General features: G+C 57.2%; 1 protein-coding gene across 2 annotated transcripts; it reads left to right on the top strand.

Annotated features, from left to right (window-relative positions):
- The first annotated feature begins 12930 nt into the window (after positions 1-12930).
- On the top strand, positions 12931-19733 carry NOTUM (notum, palmitoleoyl-protein carboxylesterase). 2 transcript variants are annotated; one of them, XM_068530505.1, is made up of 11 exons: positions 12931-13262; positions 14386-14438; positions 14519-14614; positions 15143-15203; positions 15453-15511; positions 15909-16011; positions 16689-16880; positions 16995-17095; positions 17637-17784; positions 18769-18816; positions 19047-19733. In XM_068530505.1, exons 1-11 carry the CDS (start codon positions 12931-12933, stop codon positions 19351-19353), a joined length of 1500 nt encoding a protein of 499 aa, XP_068386606.1. In that variant the 3' UTR covers positions 19354-19733. The 2 variants fall into 2 exon arrangements, with proteins under 2 accessions (XP_068386606.1, XP_068386605.1); XM_068530504.1 differs by having other exon boundaries at positions 16689-17095.
- Positions 19734-21095: the final 1362 nt, after the last annotated feature.

The raw sequence follows: 21095 nt of genomic DNA, 5'->3' as shown, positions 1-21095 counted from the left end.
TCTGCTGACCTGCCCCATCCCCTCCTACCTGCTCACATGGGTCTCATCATCCATGTGTAGCCGAGTACACGAGGCCTTGGAGCAGACACCTGTGGGGCATTTGTGACTACTGCCTGCAAGCTCTCAAACCCACCCTTCAGCCCAGCAGGGCCCCACATGCAGTTCTGCGGCAGCCAGGCCCCAAGTTGCCCCCAACCTGGCCTCTTCAGCACTGTGGGGTTTCCTCAGAGCCTCATCTGCACTGGGACAGGCCTTTCGTGCCTGCTCACTTGTTTACTGGCTGTCACAGGGCAGCCCCATCTGTCTGGCCCTCCGCCGGCAGGCACGCAGAGCAGAGCCTGGCACGGGGTGGGTGCTCTGCAAACATCTGTGAGAGGAATGACTATCGATGGGGGGACAAACGAATGCACAGTCCCCCCACGTGTGCCTTCTGCTGCCACTCACCTGGCAGGGGCAGGGTGCCCCAGGCTCAATGGGGTCTGTGTCCTGGCACTGGCACTAGGAGGTGGGAGGGGCAGAGCAGACCCGCCTCCCTTAGTGGCCTGGCTGGGCCAGACCTGGTGAAGACCAAGCAGGACAGACCAGACCCCATGAAGCTCCCATGAAGCAAGCCCCGGAGCCAACCCCTGGATGCTGGACCTCAGCTTGAGAAGCCTCCAGAGGCTGGAAATGCCCAGCAGAGGCTCCCCTGGTACAGGGGATTATTTCAGGCTGGAGGCAAAAATTCCAGGTTAACACACCAGCTCCACACCACAGCAGGAAGGACCCTCACCTGCCCCATGGCAAGTTTGCCATAGATTAGGACCCACACGCCTGGCCCTCCATTTGCTCTGTGGGGAGGCTGCCTCCTTGTGCTTACCTTCCTCAGTTCCTCACTGCAACTTGGCACCTTCCCTCAAGGCCCCATCACCTCCTGCGGATGGTCCAGGCACAGCCTTAAGGACGTGATCACAGCAGAGGTCACAGAGATGACTGTAGGGTCAAAGATCATCTTTGGGGGACTTCCCTGGTGGCCCAGTGGTAAAGAATCCGCCTTACAGTGCAGGGGATGCGGGTTCGATCCCTGGTCAGGGAACTAAGATCCCACATGCTGCGGGGCAACTAAGTCTGCGCGCCACAACGACTGAGCTCGTGAGCCTCAACTAGAGCCCACGCGCCCTGGAGCCCTCACACCACAACTAGAGAAGAGAAAACCTGAACACCACAACTAGAGAGAAGCCCGTGTGCTGCAATGAAAGATCCCACATGCTGCAACTAAGACCCGATGCAGCCAATAAATAAATAAATAAATAAATAATAAATCTTTAGGGAAAAAAAATCATCTCTGGGAGGCATTCAAGGCCCCAAAGGGGAGCCTCTTCTTCGTGCTCATAGTTCAGCCTCTCTCTGCAGCTCATATTTTTCTTTCCAAATTTGCCATTTTAAAAAATGACAGACCTGTACATTAACTTTCACAGCAGCTTTATCTAATAGTCAAAAGCTGGAATGAACCCGGATGGCCTTCAACAGGTTGAGCAGTTAAACAATGTGGCACATCCACACATGGAACACTGCTCAGCAATCAAGAGAATGAACTACTGACACCGCAGCCTGGGTGAGTCTCCAGGGAAACACGCTGAGTGAAAAGAGCTGGTCCCCAAAGACTGCATACTGTACCATTCCATTTATATAGCATTATGGAAATGACAGCATTTGCCTTTTCTCTCTGCATTAATATATGCATATGTATTTATATTTGAAAGTAAGTTGATGACATCCAGGCACTTTCCCCCCAAATAATGTGGCAGCTCCTCCTAAGAGCCAGGACCTTCTCCTTTTTAATCATAACCCATCACCACACCCAACAACCGTGGATATAATGATATTATCTAATACACAGCCCACTTTAGACTTTCCCTTGTTGTCTCCAAATGGTCCTTTATAGCTGGTTGTCACATTGCATTTGGTTGTTGGGTCTGTTTACACTCCTTTAATCTACCACAGTCCTGGGAATTCCCTGGCGGTCCAGTAGTTAGGACTCTGCACTTCCACTGCTGAGGGCATGGGCTCGATTCCTGGTCAGGGAACGAAGATCCTGCAAGCTGTGTGGTGAGGCCAGAAAAAAAAAAAAAAAAAAAAAAAAACCCTACCACAGTCCCTCTATTTTTTGTTTCGTTTTAATTTTTCATGACATTTGCATTTTTTAGAGCCCAAGCCTGGATCTGCCTGATCTTTTCCTGGAGTTAAACATTCAGCGCAGTGAGGCAGCATAGATGACAGCCCCTCAGGAGGTCCAGGATATCAGTTTGTCCCATTAGTGGGGACATGCAGACTGGACCTCCATGTTCCAGGTCCCGTGTAGACTGAATAAGCTATGTGTGGGGTAATTCTTTGAGAGCACAAATATGATGTTTTTCTAAGAACCATTTATCCAGTGGTTTTAACATCAGTTGATGGTCCTTGCCTGAATCCATCATTACATTTACGGTGCAAAATCACAACCTTCCAACTTTATCATTCCCTCTACATTTAATAGGCATTTTTTGGTCAAGGATTTTTTTAAATTCCTAAATATTAATATGAACTCATGGATTCTTCTTCTTCATTCAGTTATTCTTTTTGATGCTCAAATTTGATCCAAATTTGGCCAGTGACACACACACCCCTCCCCTTTAAGCTGGCTCCTGTGCTCCCTTGGGTGGGGGGACAGTGACTTTTTATTTTCATATTATTTCAAATGTAGAAGTTGCAAGAACAGTAAAAGGAACTCCTGCATACCTCTAAGACAGACTCTCCAGTTGTTTACATGTCACCCATTTGCTTCATCATCATTATCTCTCTCTCTCTCTCCATATATATATATATATATATATATATATATATATATATATATATATGTTCTGAACCATCTGAAAGTAAGTGGAGACATTGTACACCTCTGCCACTAAATACTTCAGTGTGTATTTCTCAAGAGCAAGGCCACTCTCTTACTTCACCACCAAACTGTGATACAACATTGGGAGATCTGTCATTGATACCACACTCCGAGCTACTCTACAGTCACCTGTAGCACTCACATCTTTCCTGCATCTTTTCGATGTTTGTGTTGTTCTCCGAGCACTTCATCACTTCAGCCACAAGAAAGTGTCTTAGGCTCACCCAGGATGTCCCTGCCCCAGCCCTGAATGCCATTTCTCAAGGAAGCCCTAGTCCCTTTTTGAGGGGAATGAGATTTAGAAACCGAGGTCTGGAGCTGAGCATGTTCATTGCTACTGGTGTGCCTCTGCTTTGTAGGTCCTCTCAGGACAGAGCTAGCATCCTGAATTCACCACCCCTCAGTCTTCTTTTTCTTCCCTCCTTCCATATTTATATTTGGTTGAATTGTGTGAAATTGCCAATATTCAACCATTTTCAATCTACAAAAAAAGGCACAACCAAATATCCCTTTATCCACAGTGAGAACCCTTGTTTTCAGCAGCATCAATATATTTATTAATTTGCTCTGTTCCAAAATACCCTTCAGGGGCTTCCCTGGTGGTCCAGTGGTTAAGACTCCGCACTCCCAATAGAGGGGGCCCGGGTCTGATCCCTGGTCAGGGAACTAGCTCCCGCATGCATGCTGCTAAAAGATCCCACATGCTGCAACGAAGATTCCCGCATGCTGCAACTAAGACCCGGCGCAGCCAAATAAATAAATAAATATTAAAAAAACAACAACCCTCCAAATAGCTTTGGAATTACTACAACAATCCTGCTAGTAACCAGACCTACTAAGGAAATCTCAAGATTTCTTTGTAGTTATTTTTGTCCTCAGAATATATCGCACTAAAGAAATACAGAGTATTGTGTTCAAAATTATTTGAATTAACTCTTTTTTTTTCTGTGTGGTTATGTTAATTGGATACACATGTTCATTTATCACTGAATTTTAGGGTCTTTTTCACTCTTTTTTGATTTAATGTTATATTTTGATTATGCAAAAATATTTATTTATTATTTGATTTGAATTTTTTTTTTTAATTTTATTTTTTTTGGCTGTGTTGGGTCTTCGTTTCTATGCGAGGGCTTTCTCTAGTTGTGGCAAGCAGGGGCCACTCTTCATCGCGGTGCGCGGGCCTTTCACTGTCGCGGCCTCTCTTATCGCGGGGCACAGGCTCCAGACGCGCAGGCTCAGTAGTTGTGGCTCACGGGCCTAGTTGCTCCGCGGCATGTGGGATCCTCCCAGACCAGGGCTCGAACCCGTGTCCCCTGCATTGGCAGGCAGATTCTCAACCACTGCGCCACCAGGGAAGCCCCTGAATATTATTCGATTCAAAAGTTATAAGTATAAAATGACACATAGCCAGAAAAGGGTCCTCCTTCTTCATCCACTCCCACTCACCCCCATAAGAACTAATCTTCTTCCGGTTCTGAGGTAGCTTTCTTGCCTTTTGCAAAGATGAGCACACGTGAGTATCAGAGGCTAAGTGGACACAGATGCAGATTCTTCCTCTCCTTCCTTCTTACACAGCAGGTGACGCAGAACATACCCTCATTTGTTCTTTTCTCTGCAGCCTACATGACCCACTCTGGGACCACGTCTAACTCCACTCCCCTCCACAGTGCAGTACATCCAGAGCACAAAGTCCTGGACATCATATAGGCTGTCACAGCATCCAGGCAGCCTAGGGAGTGGTCAGGGCATGGGGTCCAGGCTCCCCTACCTGCACCAAGCAGAGCTTTGACACCTCCTGGCTGCCTGGGCCTCCGTTCTTCATCTGTAAAGCTCGACCCAGGGAGGTGGAGGCCAGCGCAGGTGAGCCAGACAGAACATCGCAGGCAGCAGTTCCCCCCAGTAGCTGTGGGAAGCCCTGAGCCCAGTCAGAAGGTGAGGCTGGGGTCCTCACCCCAGGCTGCACAGAATCCTTTCAAGGTTGGCCTGGGTCCCACCTGAATGCTGGGGTGGGGTGCCCCTGGTGGGACCAAGGCTGTATTTTCCAAAGAAACAATGTCCCAAACTGTGGTTCTAGGACTTCAGGTCATAGGTTAAGGTTAAAAAGCCCCTGGCTGGGCTGACCTGGGAACCGAAGCGCCTCGAACCTGTCTCTTTGGGAAAGTTGTGGCTCATTCTCAGAGCAAGTGGCTTCTGAGGCTCTTCTGAGCTGGGCCCACGGAGGCACAGCTCTGCCCCACACTGTGCTTACAGTCCAGCCGAATGCATTTAAAAAGATGTATGTAAAGATATATATAATTGTGGTAAAATTGCAGTTTAAATTTAATCAGCTTAAAATCTATTTTTAAAAATAAATTTATTTATTTTATTTACTTTTGGCTGTGTTGGGTCTTCATTGCTGTGTGCGGGCTTTCTTTAGTTGCTGCGAGCAGGGGCTACTCTTCGTTGTGGTGCGCGGGCTTCTCATTGCAGTGGCTTCTCTTGTTGTGCAGCGCGGGCTCTAGGCGCGCTGGCTTCAGTAGTTGTGCTCGCGGGCTCTAGAGCACAGGCTCAGTAGTTGTGGCACACGGGCTTAGTTGCTCCGCGGCATGTGGGATGTTCCCGGACCAGGCTTGAACCTGTGTCCCCTGCATTGGCAGGCAGATTCTTAACCACTGTGCCAGCAGGGAAGTCCCTTAAAAATCTACTTTCCAGCATAGATCCTTTGGGCGTTTATCTGTATTATCAATAAGGCAGTGGCTTTCCACCGCCAAAGAAAAAAATGTAACTTCCTGGTAGCTGCCTGCTGTTCACTCTCACCACTCTCCACCTCACAGCCTCACTCAGCCCATTCCCCAAGCCTTTCCTCAGCTCCCTCACGTCATGAGGGCTATGCCCACATGTCACCTTCTGGGGAGGGCTTCCCTGACCGCATCCCACCTGCCACCCTCTGCCTGGTTTTCTCGTTTTCTCTCCCCTCCTGACATCACATTGTGGAGCCCCTTGGGCAGCTGTTTTCCATCATCTGCCCCCTCACCCCCAGCAGGCAAGCCTGGGCCAGGGCTCCGGTGAGTGACTGTGAGATTGTCAGGGACCCTTCCCCCGTGCATGGAGCTGCCCTACATCTGGTCTCAGTCGGTGGCCTCCAGGCAGGGCAGACACCTGGACAGGTAAGAACCTCGGCTCGTTCTCACACATGCAAGAGAGATCACACTATCGATTTCATGAAATGAGCTGCGTTTCTACGTTGCCACCCTACCCGCTGGCAGAATAATCAATGCCCTTGACTCAGGAGCTTTCTGGGCCCTCAGCGTTCTCCTCTGAGAAATGGATCCTGACTCCTAGGTGGAGGGTGGTGGTGCTTCTGCAAGATGGTACAAGGAGAGCACTCAGCATAGTCCCCACAGCCCTCTAACCAGGTCTGTAAGCAAACACACTGGGGTCTGGAGAGGACAGGGAAGGCCACCTTCCTGCTCCTCCTCACCTCGTCGTCCTCCCTCCCAGGCAGCGGCTTGACAGCTGTTCCCAAGCTCTGCTTTGAATTAAAAAGTGGTGTGGCCCTTTAAGAGAAGCATCCGCCACCCCCGCTGCCCTGCTGCCCCCTTTGAAGTCCCTGGCGCTGAAAGGTTCCCAGTGGCAGATCTGAGGGTTTGTTTCTGCCTCCCCAGAGGCCACGTGCGGATCACAGGGTGGGAGGGAGGGAGGGCCGAAGGTCACAAGGCCTGGCCAGGCCTCCCTGGCCTGCAGCCGCTATTGCAGCAGGCACTGAGGACCAGCAGGCTGCATGGATGGGGACCAGGCGGCTGGAGCTCATTAGCGCTCAGCAGAGCCAGCAGCTGGGAGAGCTAAGGAGGAGCTGTCTCCCGCCCTCCCCATGGGCCTGGGGCAGCCTGACTTCCCCAACGCCCTCTCACCTATACAGTGCGGAGCATGCGCTGGCACTTTGGAGACGCTCTGGTGACACCCCAAGAAGCCCCATCTCCACAGATGTGTAGGAAGCCCCTGCCATCCCCACAACCTTCCTCCCCTCAGCTTTGGAATAGGGCTGGTTCCAGGTGGACCCAGGTGGACCCTGACACTCCACAGTTAGCTGAGGTCAGCTGTGGGTTGGCATCCAGGAGGGTTCTTCAGCCAGGACTGCCCACAAGCCAGGTGTGGCTGTGTGAGGTGGGTGGGCTGGGGCAGGGGCTCTCAGAAGCTGGCTCTCAGGGGTCAAGCCTGGGGCCAGAAAACGCTACTTGTCCTCTGTTCACCAGGCACCAGAGGGTGGGGTTTGCAGCAGAGTGACAGGAGCATCTGGGACTCAGCTTCCTCCCGCTCTCACCCGTGATCAAAGGGGGCTCTGACTCCCACATGCTCCCAGTCCTAGGGTGAGGGCTGTGTGGGTCTCTTCTGCAGGTGACCCCAAGGCTGCTGAGGCCAGGCCTGCAAATGGCCACCGATTCCCAGGAGAGGGCTTCTTCTGGCATCATGCCTGGGAGCTGTCTATTAAAGCCTGTAACTGACCAGGTGGTCCCAGCCCCACCTTCCCCTGCCCCTGCACCAGATGGCTCCAATGGACTTTTCTCATCAAGGCCCCAGGATGTGCGGCAAGGGGGGTTCCTGCTGATGGATGGGGGGGCTCGGGGAAACCAAAAGGGTTCAAGCTCTGTAATTGCATGGCCTAAGCTTTAGGCCCCTCCCCCAGCTCAGAGCCGGCGGTGGGCTCTTGCCTGGCTATGGAGCGGGGTCTCCATTCAGGGCAAGCCACTGGGGGGAGTGCAGTGGTCTGCCCCACTTCCCTGCCCTCTTGGGCCTCAGAGGCCAGCAGCTGGGATGCAGAGCTGCCCAGGTGGTTGTGTGAGGCGGGGCGGCTGAGGCCCGCAGGCAACAGCTGGGCCCCAGACGGCGGGCAGCAGCTGCAGCACAGAACAGCCTTGTGCTCTTGGAGCCCTGGGCTCAGGGCCCTCGGGGATCCCCAGGAGGGAGCTGGCTGTGTGATATGGGGCCGTCCCAAGTCCAGGCAAGGGCACTGGGTCTGGAGCTCCTGGACATCCTGAGGACCTGAAGGCCCAGTCCCAGGTGGGATCCCCTGCACCACTGACTGTCCCCACCATACCTTCCTCCCCAGGGCCTGCCTGCCAGCCTGGGCCCCAAGCCTGCCTCAACTCGGGCCCTAGCTCCTGTTTCCTGAAATGTGCCATCTCTGACGCACCTTTCCCAGGAATTGGGCACATATCCATGTATGGACCACAAGTCTCATTGGCCCCCTCTGTGCTCCCTCCCTTATATCTTCCTCCCCAAGGGACCAGCCCCTGAACCCCCATCCTATACCTGGGGATGCCGCTCCGAAATAGGCAGAGGCCCCCCTCTGGGCTCGCATTTTCCCAGGCCTCCTTGCACCTGGGCATGCATGAGATCTAAGCTTGACCAGAAGCACCTGTAGCCCACCTGAATGGGAGCCAGGAAGCCAAGAGGCAGGAACGATACAGAACCCACCCTGGACATGGCAATGGGGGGGGCTGGTAAGCAGAAGGGTGGGTCCCATGTCCAGCATATGTGGTGTCCATGGCCCATGGGACCACTGCAACAAGGCAGTTTGGGACGTTGTTCCTGCTTCTCCTCCTCAAGCTTGAGTGTTGGGCCTGCAGACATTCCATGAGCCCCCTGTGCCCAGGACCTCAGTCTACCTTGGTCCCTGAAGGATGGCCAGCGTCCACCAGGGAGCAATAACTATCAAACAAGTCCTGCCTCATTTCATGCTCTCATGACCCTGGAAGGCAGGTACTATTCTCGTCTCCCCCTTACACATAACAAGCCTGAGGTTCAGAGAGCCAGCTGCAGGCCCAACAGCAGCAGAGCCAGGCCCTGAATGCAGAGATAGGCTCTCAGCCCCACAGCTACATCCCTCAGTGTGTGGGCCCCATAGACATCTGTCTAATGAGTGAATGGGGGCATGCACATCCCATGTCCCAGCAGGATCTCCAGGGTGGGACCAGCCCACCACGTTCATTCACCTGCCCCGCATCCCTGCCAGTCACCTGGTGCCTCAGGCCCAGCCTGCTGACCATCATTGGTTAGACACATTGGTGTTTGGGGTTTTTTAGGTAAAATTCATAACATAAAACCACTTTAAGGTGTACAATTCCATGGCATTTAGTACATTCACAATGTTATGCAACCATCAACATGGTCAATTCTAGAACATTTTCGTCACCCCAAAAAGAAACCCTGTACCCATTAGCAGTCACTCCCTGTTCCTCCCTGTCCCCTGGCAACCAAAATCTGCTTTTCTATCTCTATAGATTTGCCTATTCTGCATATTTCATGTAAATGGAATCGTAAGATATGTGGCCTTTTGTTTCTGGCTTATTTCACTTACCTTAATGTTTTTAAGGTTCGTCTGTGTCATAGCATGTGTCAGTACTTTGTTCCTTTTTATGGCTGAATAATAGTCCATTGTACGAATGGACCACATTTTATTTACCCATTTTATTCATTATGGACGTTTGGGTTGTTTCCCCCTTTTGGCTATAGTGAGTACTGCTGCTGTGAACATTGATGGTCAAGTTTTTGTTTGAACACCTGCTTTCATCTCTTTTGGGATTATACCTAGGAGTGGAATTGCTGAGTCATGTGATAATTATACACGTAATTTATTGAGCAGCCACCAAACTGTTTCCATAGTGGCTGTACCATTTTATGTTCCCACCAGCAATGCACAGGCTCCAGTTTCTCCACATCCTCACCAATGCTTGCTGTTTTCCATTTGTTTTTGTTTTTGTTTTTGGCCACACCACATGGCTTGCAGGATCTTAGTTCCCTGACCAGGGATTGAACCCGGGCCCTCGGCAGTGAAAGCGCCGAGTCCTAACCACTGGACCGCCAGGGAATTCCCTGTTTTCCATGTTTTTGATCACAGCCATCCTAGTGGATGTGAGGTGTTATCTGAACTGCTGCTGTGTCAAGGCCACAGTGGCCTCTGGGTTGAGTGCAGGCAGCCTGGAAGCAGAGGCCTGGAGCTGAGCTGAGTGTCTCCCAAAACCTGCTGTCCTAGGAACCCCCTCCCAGATTTTGGGAGCTGAAAACTCTGAGTTGGGGGAGTCTGAGATGCAGAAGGTAAAGCTGGCCCTTGAGGGGAGGGAGCCCAAGGACAGAGCCAGTCTGTCTGAGTCGAGAGGAGGATGCAGTATGAACAGCCAGGGAAGGCTCTCTCAGGGGCTGTCACCACCAAGAGTCTGAGTTGGGGGTCTAAAGCTTAAAGGAGAGGGTGTGGGGAAGGCAGAGACACAGAAGGACAGGGAAGTTCTGGGGAAGACTCTTCACTTCTGCTAGTAGTGTTGAATAAATCAAACGAATTCATTTCGGTCAAAGTGCAGGCTAAATCTCATTACAGCAATACTAGCGAGTCCAGCATGCATGCTCCCGCCTCGCGCCGGAATTTCATTGGCAATTGTAACTGCCATTCCCACAGCACCGAGCACTTTCATGCATGGGCTCCCGTAATCCCACAACAGCCCTCTGATGGAGGTACGGTCATTGCCCCGCTTTAAAGAAGAGGAAACAGAGGCACACAGAGAGGTCACGGGCCTTGCCCAGGATCTCCTGCCAGGAAATGGCTCAGAGCCAGGTCCGTGTGAAGTACAACCCTACGCGGTCTTGCCATCCGGCTGGAAGCAGCATTTCCCTGCCTGGGACTTGGAATAACAGGCTCCTAGACGTAGAGGGTTCCTGGGGCATGTTCTCCCCCATGCCTAGGAACACCTTCATGTGGGGGACCTGTGTTTGAAATGCCTGCCTCTGGCCAGTCCCACGCAGGGCCTATATACTGACCTGAAGACAGGAGGGTGGCAAGTGTGGATTTCCAAATGAACAGAGCTCACTCTCAGCTCTTCTGCTAGCATGTCTGAGTCTCAGTTCCCCTCATCAGGAAAATGGGTGCCCAGCTGCACCACAGGTGCGTGTGGGGAGGACCTCTTTTTGTCACAGCCTGCCCTCTCCTTCACTGAGTGACCCCAGCCAAGGCCGACGTCTGGGGCACCTCAGCCTGCTGTTAGGCTTCGAGGTTTAAGTTACGCTTAAACTTCACACAGCAGCTCTCAAGGACCCTGTCTGGTCTCCCACTTTGTCTTCTGAGAGCCTGGCCCGGGCAGCCTGCTGTGTGTGTGCACGGGGTGGGTGTTGTAACTTTTTAACCCTCAGCTCATTACTCAGCCCAGGGACTGGTGAGGAGGACAGCTCAGGAGGCAAAGGCAGGGGCAGGGTCTCCGGTGCTGCCAGAGGCTCTGGCAACCTCTATTCTCCTGCCCCAGAGGGGCTGCAGGTGCCTGCCAGGGGACACAGCTTCCCCACTGCCCCGAATTAGGAGGGAGCTCAGGAAGCTCTGCCCCAGCTCTAGACCCAAAAGGCAAGGTCTGTTTCCTGTCTTTACAATGGCATAATGACATCCACGGAGCTGTGGCTGGGAGGGGAATGAGAGGTCTACCAAAGCTGTCTATGGCACTTTGTGTGTGTGTGTGGAGGGCAAATAAATGCCCTTTTCTTTCTTTTGTCTGCCCACCTAGCCGGAAGGAAGCCTCCTAAGTAAACAGCTGACCCCTCACCCCATTTTGATTTCTGAGGAGGAATCTCCTTCTGTCCCCAGTGAGATGCGCTGGGAAGGTGAGGTGATGGGGCAGATGCACTACGTTGCTTGGAGGTCACTGAACAGAAACCAAGCCGGCAGTTCTTCCATCCTCGACCACCCCAGGGGCGGCTGGGACTGCGGGAGAGGTTCTTGGGGGTCCTTGGCATGGGGCGCAAAGCGAGGGCGCACGCGGGGAGGATCCAGGACCCCGCCCCGAGGCCCACCGACCTCGCTAAGTGGCAGCGCTCCCTCTGCCCCCACTGCCCTCCGAGGGCCGCCCAGAATCTGTCCACCCAGGCGCGGGACAGGGCGACTCCCCCGTGGCGCCGTGCCGCGGCGCCCAGTCCCTCCCGCAGGTCGCTGAGGGCGCCGAGGCCTCGCACCACACCTGTCCGCTCCTCCGGGAGGCCCCGGCGCCTCTGCTGCCGGCCCCTCGGCGCGGAGCCCTGTGTCCGCCGTCGCTTTGATCCCGGGGGCCCCGCTGGATAAAAGTCCCGGGAGGCTCCGCGCCAGCGCCAGAGGGGAGGCAGCCGAGCCGGGCGTACCAGCAGGCTGGCGCTGGGCGAGCGACGCCGAGGAGCCGGGGCCGCGGGGCCGCCCTCGCCGGCCGCGGTGAGCGCGGGGCTCCGGGCCGGTTCGGTGTGGGGGTTGCGGAGAGGGGTCCTGGTCGCCCGTGGGTTGCTGTGGGCCTGGGCGGCGGGGGCGAGGGGACCCTGGCGGCTCAGGTGAGCGCTCCCCCTGTGCCCCCAGCCCGTCGGGCCGACCCGCCGCGTGGCGGACGGAGCTCCCCCCGCGCGGAAAAGCCCCGCTCCTTCCCCACCGGCCCCCGCCCCCGCCGCCCCTTCCAGTCGCCCGAGAGCGGGGGCGGCGGCGCCGGGCTGGCCGCGATGAATGAGCCGCCGGGGCCGCCGGGCCGCGCTGCCCCACACGGAGCCGGGCCGGGAGCGCCTCCGGCGGCCGCGGCGGGATAGTCCAGGCCCCTCCGTCAGGCTTGCGGTTTGGGAAGAAAAGGCGATGCCTCCGCCAAGAAAAGAGCTAGCGCGGCCCCCTCCCCCTCCGCCGAGCCCGGGCGGCGGCGGCGGCGGCACATCTAACGCGCGGGCACCCGGGCCGCCGCGGCCCCCGCAAACTACGCCCAGGCTCGGCCCCCGCCGCTCATTGGCGCGGGCCGGAGCCAGCGCACCCAGACCCTGCGCTGCCCTCGGCCGGCCGCGCGCGGAGCCCCAGCTGCCCAGGCCGACGGCGCCCGGCCCGAGAGCCTCGACGCCGAGCCGCCCTCGTCTCCTCTGCCGGCCCCAACGCGGGGAGCGGGGCGAACGAGCAGGCGCGGCTGGCGCCCCGCGGCCCGGGCGCCCCCGGCCCGGCGCCCTCGCCGCCGCGCCGCCTCAAGGCCGCCCGCTCTCCGCAGGTGGCCGCGGGCCCGAGCAGCGCGGCCATGGGCCGAGGGGTGCGCGTGCTGCTGCTGCTGGGCCTGCTGCACTGGGCCGGGGGCGGCGAGGGCAGGAAGACCTGGCGGCGCCGCGGCCAGCAGCCACCCCCGCCGCCGCCCCCGCCGCGGGCCGAGGCGGCGACGGCGGCCGGGCAGCCGGTGGAGAGCTTCCCGCTGGACTTCACGGCCGTGGAAGGCAACATGGACAGCTTCATGGCGCAGGTCAAGAGCCTGGCGCAGTCCCTGTACCCCTGCTCGGCGCAGCAGCTCAACGAGGACCTGCGCCTGCACCTCCTGCTCAACACGTCGGTGACTTGCAACGACGGCAGCTCGGCCGGGTAAGGCCCGCACCCGCCCGCCGCGACCGGCGCGCCCCCGCCGCTGGCCTCGGGGCCGCGGGCCGCCTCATCGCCGGCGGGTTCGCACCACCCGCCTCCCTGTCCCCGCTCAGACGCACGGAGTCTCTGCACTGGACCCTCCCTGCTGGCCGCAGCGGTCTCGCCCACAGGGGAAAGGGCTCCCGTCGGGTCTCGGAGGCGCTGGTCCCGGGGAGGGCCCTGCTCAGAGGCTCGCCGCGAGGGGGGTGGGGCAGCGCTGGCAGCGCTGGTCGCGGGCCAGCCCGGGCACTGACCCCTCGGCCACCGTGCCCAGCCCCTGTGCTCGCGTCCTTCGTTCCCTGGGCGGGGAGATGGCAGTCCGCGAGTGGCCCTGGCTCCAGCAGGAGGAGGCGACACAGGGGGGCGGGGAGAGTCCTGCCGTACCCCCACCCCCACCCCAGCTCGACTCGCCCCGTCTGCTCCTTGCTGCTGCCGGGACTGCCAGGGAGCCCAGCCAGCCAGAGGGACAGGCAGGGGGCGCAGGTGGGACAGAAGGACCTGGGGTGCAGCCTTCACCCCTCTCCAGACGGAAGCAGATAAAAAAGGATGCGAGACTGAGGGTTGGGGAGGAGTTGGGGGCGCCCATGCCCTCAGCGACTCCACAGCCCGAGGAACTGGACATTAGGTCGGGCCTCGGAAGGGAGGCTGCGACCCTGCCTCGGTGGCGCCCTCGCCCCTCCACGCGCGCCTGTCCTACCCCAGTGCCCCTGCCCCACACACACTCCTCCAGCGAGAGCGCTTTTCACTCTCCAAGCGCCACTGCGCGTCCCAGGAGGATCCCGAGCCCCAGCGAAGACCCCCCCACCCCCGCCCAGCCGCCGGCGCCGAGGTTACAGCGGGTCCCTCGCGGGGCGGGCCGTGGGGATTTTCCACGGACCACACAACCCCTCGCCGCCCTTCCCCGCCCCGCGAGCGCCACCTCCCGGGACTGGCTGGCCGGGCCGGGCGCGCTCTGCAAGGGCCTGGCCGCTGGCGCCCCCGTGCGGTCCGCGCGCGCCCGGCGACAGGTGGAATGACCCCTTCCTCCCTGGAGCTGGACCCTGCAGCCCCAGCTGACCTCCCGCTCCGCCCACTTCCCTTGCAGCTACTACCTGAAGGAATCCAAGGGCAGCCGGCGATGGCTACTGTTTCTGGAAGGTGCGTCCTAGGTGCGGAGGTGGCGGGGTGGGCGGGGGTCCACTCGGCACTGGACCCTGAGGTGGTGGCTGTGCCCGCAGGAGGCTGGTACTGCTTCAACCGGGAGAACTGCGACTCCCGATATGACACCATGCGGCGCCTCATGAGCTCCAAGGACTGGCCGCTCACTCGAACAGGTCAGCGTGCCAGGGACTGACCAGGAGCCCCCACGGGGCAGGGGGTGGGGGGGGTGGTGCGGGAAGGGGCTCACAATTGGAAGTCCTGGAAGAAGCTCCTCCTCCGTCACTCCCTAGAGGCCCAGAGAGGCCCCACCCCATCCATCCCCCCCCCCCAAAGTTAGGAATCATTCATTCTCAGCTTTCGTTCTTCTTCCACAGGTTAACTTCCCAGGGCTCACCCTGGCTGTGCAGTACACAGCTGGTCCCTAGATCAAAGTATCTGGTGGAAGGGGGGAGGTTGAGAGCCATGTCCAGATGTCACAGCCTGGCTGGTCATCCTGGCCATGGGGACTCCGTGGAGTAACTAAACCCATCCATTCATTCCCCACTTCCCCAGCCACCTTGGTTCAGGTGGGTGTCACCACCCACCTCCTTGCTGTGGCCGAGTAGGATGCCTCCACAGCCCCACACCTTCCTGTAGTCCTCACCCCTGCATGCTCCCCTCCCACCAGAAAGACCCACTGCCTCTGTCCTCCCCTGCCACAGGCACGGGGATCCTGTCCTCCCAGCCAGAGGAGAATCCCCACTGGTGGAACGCCAACATGGTGTAAGAGGGAGCCGGAAGGTCTTTCCTTGGGGGTCCTGTCCTTGGGGGTCCTTCCTGGAGGATCCTTCCTAAGAGGTTCTTAGGGGGGAGTCCATCCTTGGGGATCCCATCCTTGAGGGGGTCTGGTCCTGGGAGAGGTCTTCCTAGGGGGTTCCTGTCCTCAGGAGTCCTTCCTGAGGAGGGTGGTCCTTCCTGGGGTCCTCGGGCAACAGAGAAGCATGGCGGGCTCACACCATCCCTGTGTCACAGCTTCATCCCCTACTGCTCCAGCGATGTCTGGAGTGGGGCTTCATCCAAGTCTGAGAAGAGTGAGTCCCCTGCCTTCCCCCAACTCCCCCCCACCTCCGACAGAGGCAGGGCAGGGAGGACGGAGCTTCTGGAGAAATATGGACTTCCAGCCTTGTAACTCTCTCTAACCCTTTGATAGTGTGTCCCAGGGTGCCTGCCCCCAGCACCCATTGCCTGGCTTGTCCATGGCTGGCCTGGCCCCGGGGGGTCCTCACTCCTGGGTGTTCCCTGCGGGAGGGCCCCCAGCACAGCCTTGTGCACCTAACCCACCTCCCTCTAGTCTACCCAGCCCCTGTTCCCATCCCTTCTAAGACCCTCCAGACCCCCAGCTATACCCCTCCTTCTGCCAACCTGGGGGTGGGAGGCCTTGCTCTGTGTCCAGGCCGCCACTTGAAGCCACCCTCCTTCTCTGTGCAGACGAGTACGCCTTCATGGGCGCCCTCATCATCCAGGAGGTTGTGCGAGAGCTCCTGGGCAAAGGGTTGAGCGGGGCCAAGGTGCTGCTGCTGGCAGGGAGCAGGTGGGCTGGGCAGGGGCTGGGGTGGGAGTGTGGATGGAAGGGAGAAGATGGGGCTGAGCCAGGGCAGGTGCATGACCGGGAGGCTCAGCATCACGGGGCATCTCAGAGGTTCGGCTCCCAGGTGCCATGTAGCTAGAAGCTGTCCAGAGGATGCTTCTGGGTCCATGGTTGTTGGGTGTGAGGGAAGCCTTGGACTGCACTGACCTAGGCAATTGGTTAGGGGTTAGCTGTGAACCCATGTACCACCAGGGCTGGGGTCCCTGTAGGCAGGATCACACCTGCTGGTCACTGTATCCCAGCAGGGCATGTAGGGGACCCAGGGGACATCCAAGGAATGGACAGAGGGGCCTGGGCCACCTAGTTCATCTTAATTTTCAGATAAGGAAACTGAGTCAGAGAGTGAGAGAGAGGAAGGGAAGGAGGGGTGGGAGGAAGTGGGATGACCTGACACTTAGCGCTGGGTCAGTGCCGGGAGCTCTGCCAGCCCTTCTCTGCCTCCAAGACCTCGAAGGGCCCAGGGGACTTACACATGAACACAGAACGTGTTGGCAGCCCAGAATGCTCTCAGATCCCTGCCTGCTCGGGAATGGGCTTGGGGATGGGCCTGGGGCTGGGCGGGCCCTGGTGGGTGAGCGTCCTCCTCATCTGCCTGGCCTGACATCCCGCCTTCCCTGCAGCGCGGGAGGCACAGGAGTGCTGCTGAACGTGGACCGCGTGGCCGAGCAGCTGGAGGAGCTGGGCTATCCAGCCATCCAGGTGCGGGGCCTGGCTGACTCTGGCTGGTTCCTGGACAACAAGCAGTACCGCCGCACAGACTGCATTGACACCATCACCTGCGCGCCCACGGAGGCCATCCGCCGGGGCATCAGGTGCCCTGGGAGGGAGGGCCCATCCTGTGCAGCGGGCCTGGGGTGTGGTGGCATCTGTGGGTGGAGAAGCTCATGGGGGGCCAGGGGCAGCCTAACCTGCAGCATGTGGCCTAGGTACTGGAATGGGGTGGTCCCGGAGCGCTGTAGGCGCCAGTTCAAGGAGGGCGAGGAGTGGAACTGCTTCTTTGGCTACAAAGTCTACCCAACCCTGCGCTGTGAGTGGGCATATGGGGCGGCGGGGGGTGTTTAGACTATCTGCGCCTACTGGAAACCCAGCCTGGAGTCCAGCCCTCAGAGGCTAGGCCCAGAGACCACTGTCCCACCTAGGATGGGTGACAAAGTCATCTGGGCTTGGCTGGGACTTTCCTGGTCTTAGCACTAGAAGTCCACTTGGTTCGAGGCAAACCAGGATGGTTAGTCATGCTTTCCACATCCACGATGAGGAACGTGCTTTGGAGCTGGATCCCAGTGCTGCCCCTGTGTGGGGCCTTGGCTGTCCCCCCCAGCCCCACACTTGAAGGGACATCATCACCATGTTTTGGTCAAAGTGGAGTCCCTGGGAGTCAGGCCAAGGTGCGGGGAGGGAACAAGGCATCTCTTCAAGGAAGGGTGCTGGGGATGCTGGCGGCCGGCACCCTGCACAGAGAGCCCGGTTGGCCTGTGAGCCTGCTATGGAGCTGACTGCGGCCTCGGGCCCCTGAGCCTGGGGTGGGGGACAGAGCACCGAGGCGAGGCCCATCTGAGCCGTCCCCCCAGGCCCGGTGTTCGTGGTACAGTGGCTGTTTGACGAGGCCCAGCTGACTGTGGACAATGTGCACCTCACGGGGCAGCCGGTGCAGGAGGGCCAGTGGCTGTACATCCAAAACCTGGGCCGTGAGCTGCGGAACACACTCAAGGACGTGCCGTGAGTGTGTTGGGGACCCCACTCAGCCCCCACCCCAAATATACAGTAAACCACTTGACTTAAAAAGAGAGGCCTCAAAGATGGAAAACAGGAAGCAGCCAAGGGGTCCTTGAGTACATGATAAACTGTGGTCCATGTAGACAAGGGGATTTTACCCAGCGCTAGAAAGAAGTGAGCGATCAAGCTGCAAAAAGACAGGAGGAACCTTAAAGGCGTGTTACCAAGTGAAAGAAGCCAATCTAAAAAGGCTACATGCTGTGTGATTCCAACTCTATGTCATCCTGGAAAAGGCAAAACTACAGACACAGTAAAAAGATCAGTGGTTGCCAGGGGTTGGGGGAGAGAGGTATGAATAGGTGGGGAACAGGATTTTTAGGCCTGAGGAACTACTCTGTATGGTACCACAATGGTGGATACATGGCATTACACATTTGTCCAAACTCATAGAACGTACAACACCAAGAGTGAACCCTGATGTAAGAGTGAACCCTGATGTGAACCCTGATGTACAGACTCTGGGTGGTAATGATGTGTCAGTGTAGGTTCATTGATTGTAACAAATGTACCAACTGGTGGGGGTTGTTGATGATGGGGGAGGCTGTGCGTGTATAAGAGCAGAGGATAAATGGGAGCTCTCTATGCCTTCCATTCAATTTTGATGTGAACCTAAAACTTCGATTAAAAGCTAAAGTATATTAAGAAAAAAAAGAAAGAAAAACAAAATATTCACTTGTCCAGGGGAGCCCCGACTCCGAGCAGGATTTGGAGGCTGAAAGGGACCGGGGTTAGTAGGCAGCATGTGTGCTGGGGGGAACAAGGCCTGGGGGAGCTGCTGGCTGGCACAGCGGCAGGAGGGAAGTAGGAGCCAGGCAGGGGACAGCCTCCCAGGAGAGGGGGCTGAAGCTGCTGTGACCTGTGGGCTTTGGGGGTGGGGAAGGGCTGAGGTGGGACATGGGTGCTCACAGGTCGTCTTCTCCCCAACAGGGCCAGCTTTGCCCCTGCCTGCCTCTCCCACGAGATCATCATCCGAAGGTCAGTGTCGCCAAGCCCCAGGACAGCTCGTATCCATGGCTCTCACTCCAAGCATCTGCAGTGCCCCCATCCCCAGCAGGCCTGCCCACCCGCCTCCCCGGCTCTGGCTTCTTTTGGGGGCTTTCAAAATCACTTAGACAACCCGCTGTGTGGCAAGAATTCAGTGGTAGCAATGCCATCCTCTGCTTTGGCCACACCTGAGTGACCCCCACCTGCGTTTCTGTCTGCAGCCACTGGACAGACGTCCAGGTAAAGGGGACCTCACTGCCCCGGGCACTGCACTGCTGGGACAGAAGCCTCCACGACAGCCACAAGGCCAGCAAAGCGCCCCTGAAGGGCTGCCCCATCCACCTGGTGGACAGCTGCCCCTGGCCCCACTGCAACCCCTCTTGCCCCACCATCCGGGACCAGTTCACAGGGCAGGAGATGAACGTGGCCCAGTTCCTGATGCACATGGGCTTCGATGTGCAGACAGTGGCACAGCAGCAGGGCCTGGAGCCCAGTAAACTGCTGGGGATGCTGAGTAGCGGGAGCTAGGGCCCCGCCCAGGCCACCTCCCCTCCAGGCCCTCCTGCCCTCCTAGGGCAGCAGGGCCCCGGCCATCCCCATCCTGGGTCTGGATGCCCTCCCCTGGCAGCCTTCACTGCCTCTTTCCCACTGCCTCTGGGAGGCCCAGCCTGAGATGGACCCACCGTCAGCCCAGCTGTGGCCCTGGGCCCCCTCCCATCCCTCCCTCCTGACCCCCGCCTCCAGCCCACAGTGGGGAGTCAGAAGCACTGGATTCCTCAGCCCCTAGCCCAGAAAGGCCCCCCCCAGCCCAGCCCCCAGCCTCTCCTGCCCTTTTGTATTATTTTATAAAGTGACTTTTTTTATTACTTTAATTTTTTAAAAAAGAAAAATAAGCAAGAAATATATAGTGAATGATATTGTTTTGTAACATATTTTTTTTAAATAATGAAGAAAAAAGATAACAAAAGAGCCTCACCCTGTAGATGTGTTTATTTGAGGGGCCACTTTGCCCACTTCACACCCCTCCCCCAACCCCGACTCCCCCAAACCCAGGGCGGCAGAGAGACTGGAGGCGACCATGGGGCCTCTTGCCCTTCAACCCCTGCTCCTTCTGTTCATCGTTTCAGCAAACAGCAGTAATGGGCTTGTTTCAGGCGAGCCCCCAGCAAGGTTTTAAGCTCCCTTTCCTCTTCATTTTGTTCTTGGGGTGACATTCACGCCGCAACCCCGCCATTTCTAAGTGCATGATTCAGCATTTGTACATCCACAATGTTTGTCTCCACCAGCAACCTCCACTTTGAAAACTTTATCACAAAACACTCCCTACCCAGCTAACACTTTCTTAGAAGTTTGTATTGTATTTATTTTCACTACGTCACACATGCACATGGTCCAGAATTTGAAAGAAGCAAAGCTTTGGAGGGTGAAAATTCTCCCTCTGGCCAGCCCTTGGCTCTGCATCTGTGGCTAGTCCCAGAGGACCTGGCTTCCCATAAACACGTACATACACACACACACACACACACACTTTTCCTTCCACATGTGACTGCATGCCATACACTTGTCGCCTGGTTTCTACTTCCCGTTGCATCTTGGGGCCGCGGAGAGCTCCATGCTGGCGGGACATTCCCAGTGAGCAGTGAGCTCTGTGCTTCACACCCTCTTCAGGTACGAAGGGTGCAGCGTGGCCAGCCTGTGTCAGCATCACTGCACGCGGCCGTCGCCTCTGTGGGATGCGCCCAGAAGTGGCATGTGGGTCAAAGACAGTAAGCAAGCACCTGTGGTTTCAGTGACACACTGATAAGGTCCCCCAACAGGTGGCCAGGTCATGACCCTCCAACAGACGTGGCTTCCTCAGCACTCCCTGCATTAAGTGCCCCACGCACATGGCACCCTGACTCCTCCAGGCGCCGGGCAAGTAGGTCTTATTATAAAACCCCAATTTACGGATAAAGAAACTGAGGCCCAAAGAGGCTATGTGAAGGGTTGAAGGGACAGAGGGAGGATTCATGCCTGGGCTCTGCTCCCAGCCTCTGACCACCCAGCCTCTCTCAGGGAGTCTGCAGCCCCAGTCCCAGAGTGGGGAGAATCACGGAAACCCCATCCTCTCACCCACGCCAAGACTGGGGGTATCCCCTGAGGTCTTATTAGCTCTGGGCCCACCTGCGGCCCACTCATCACCAATGTCAGCTTCCCCAGGGGGAGCTAATTGGCCCAATCATGGTTTCCTCTGTGGACCACTCTTGTGGGAAGCCACGGAGTCCCAGTGG

The sequence above is a fragment of the Eschrichtius robustus genome, chromosome 20, assembly GCF_028021215.1.
Source record: "Eschrichtius robustus isolate mEscRob2 chromosome 20, mEscRob2.pri, whole genome shotgun sequence".
Taxonomy (NCBI): domain Eukaryota; kingdom Metazoa; phylum Chordata; class Mammalia; order Artiodactyla; family Eschrichtiidae; genus Eschrichtius; species Eschrichtius robustus.
Note: the sequence above shows the minus strand (reverse complement) of the source record. Positions and strands in the feature narration are given on the sequence as shown.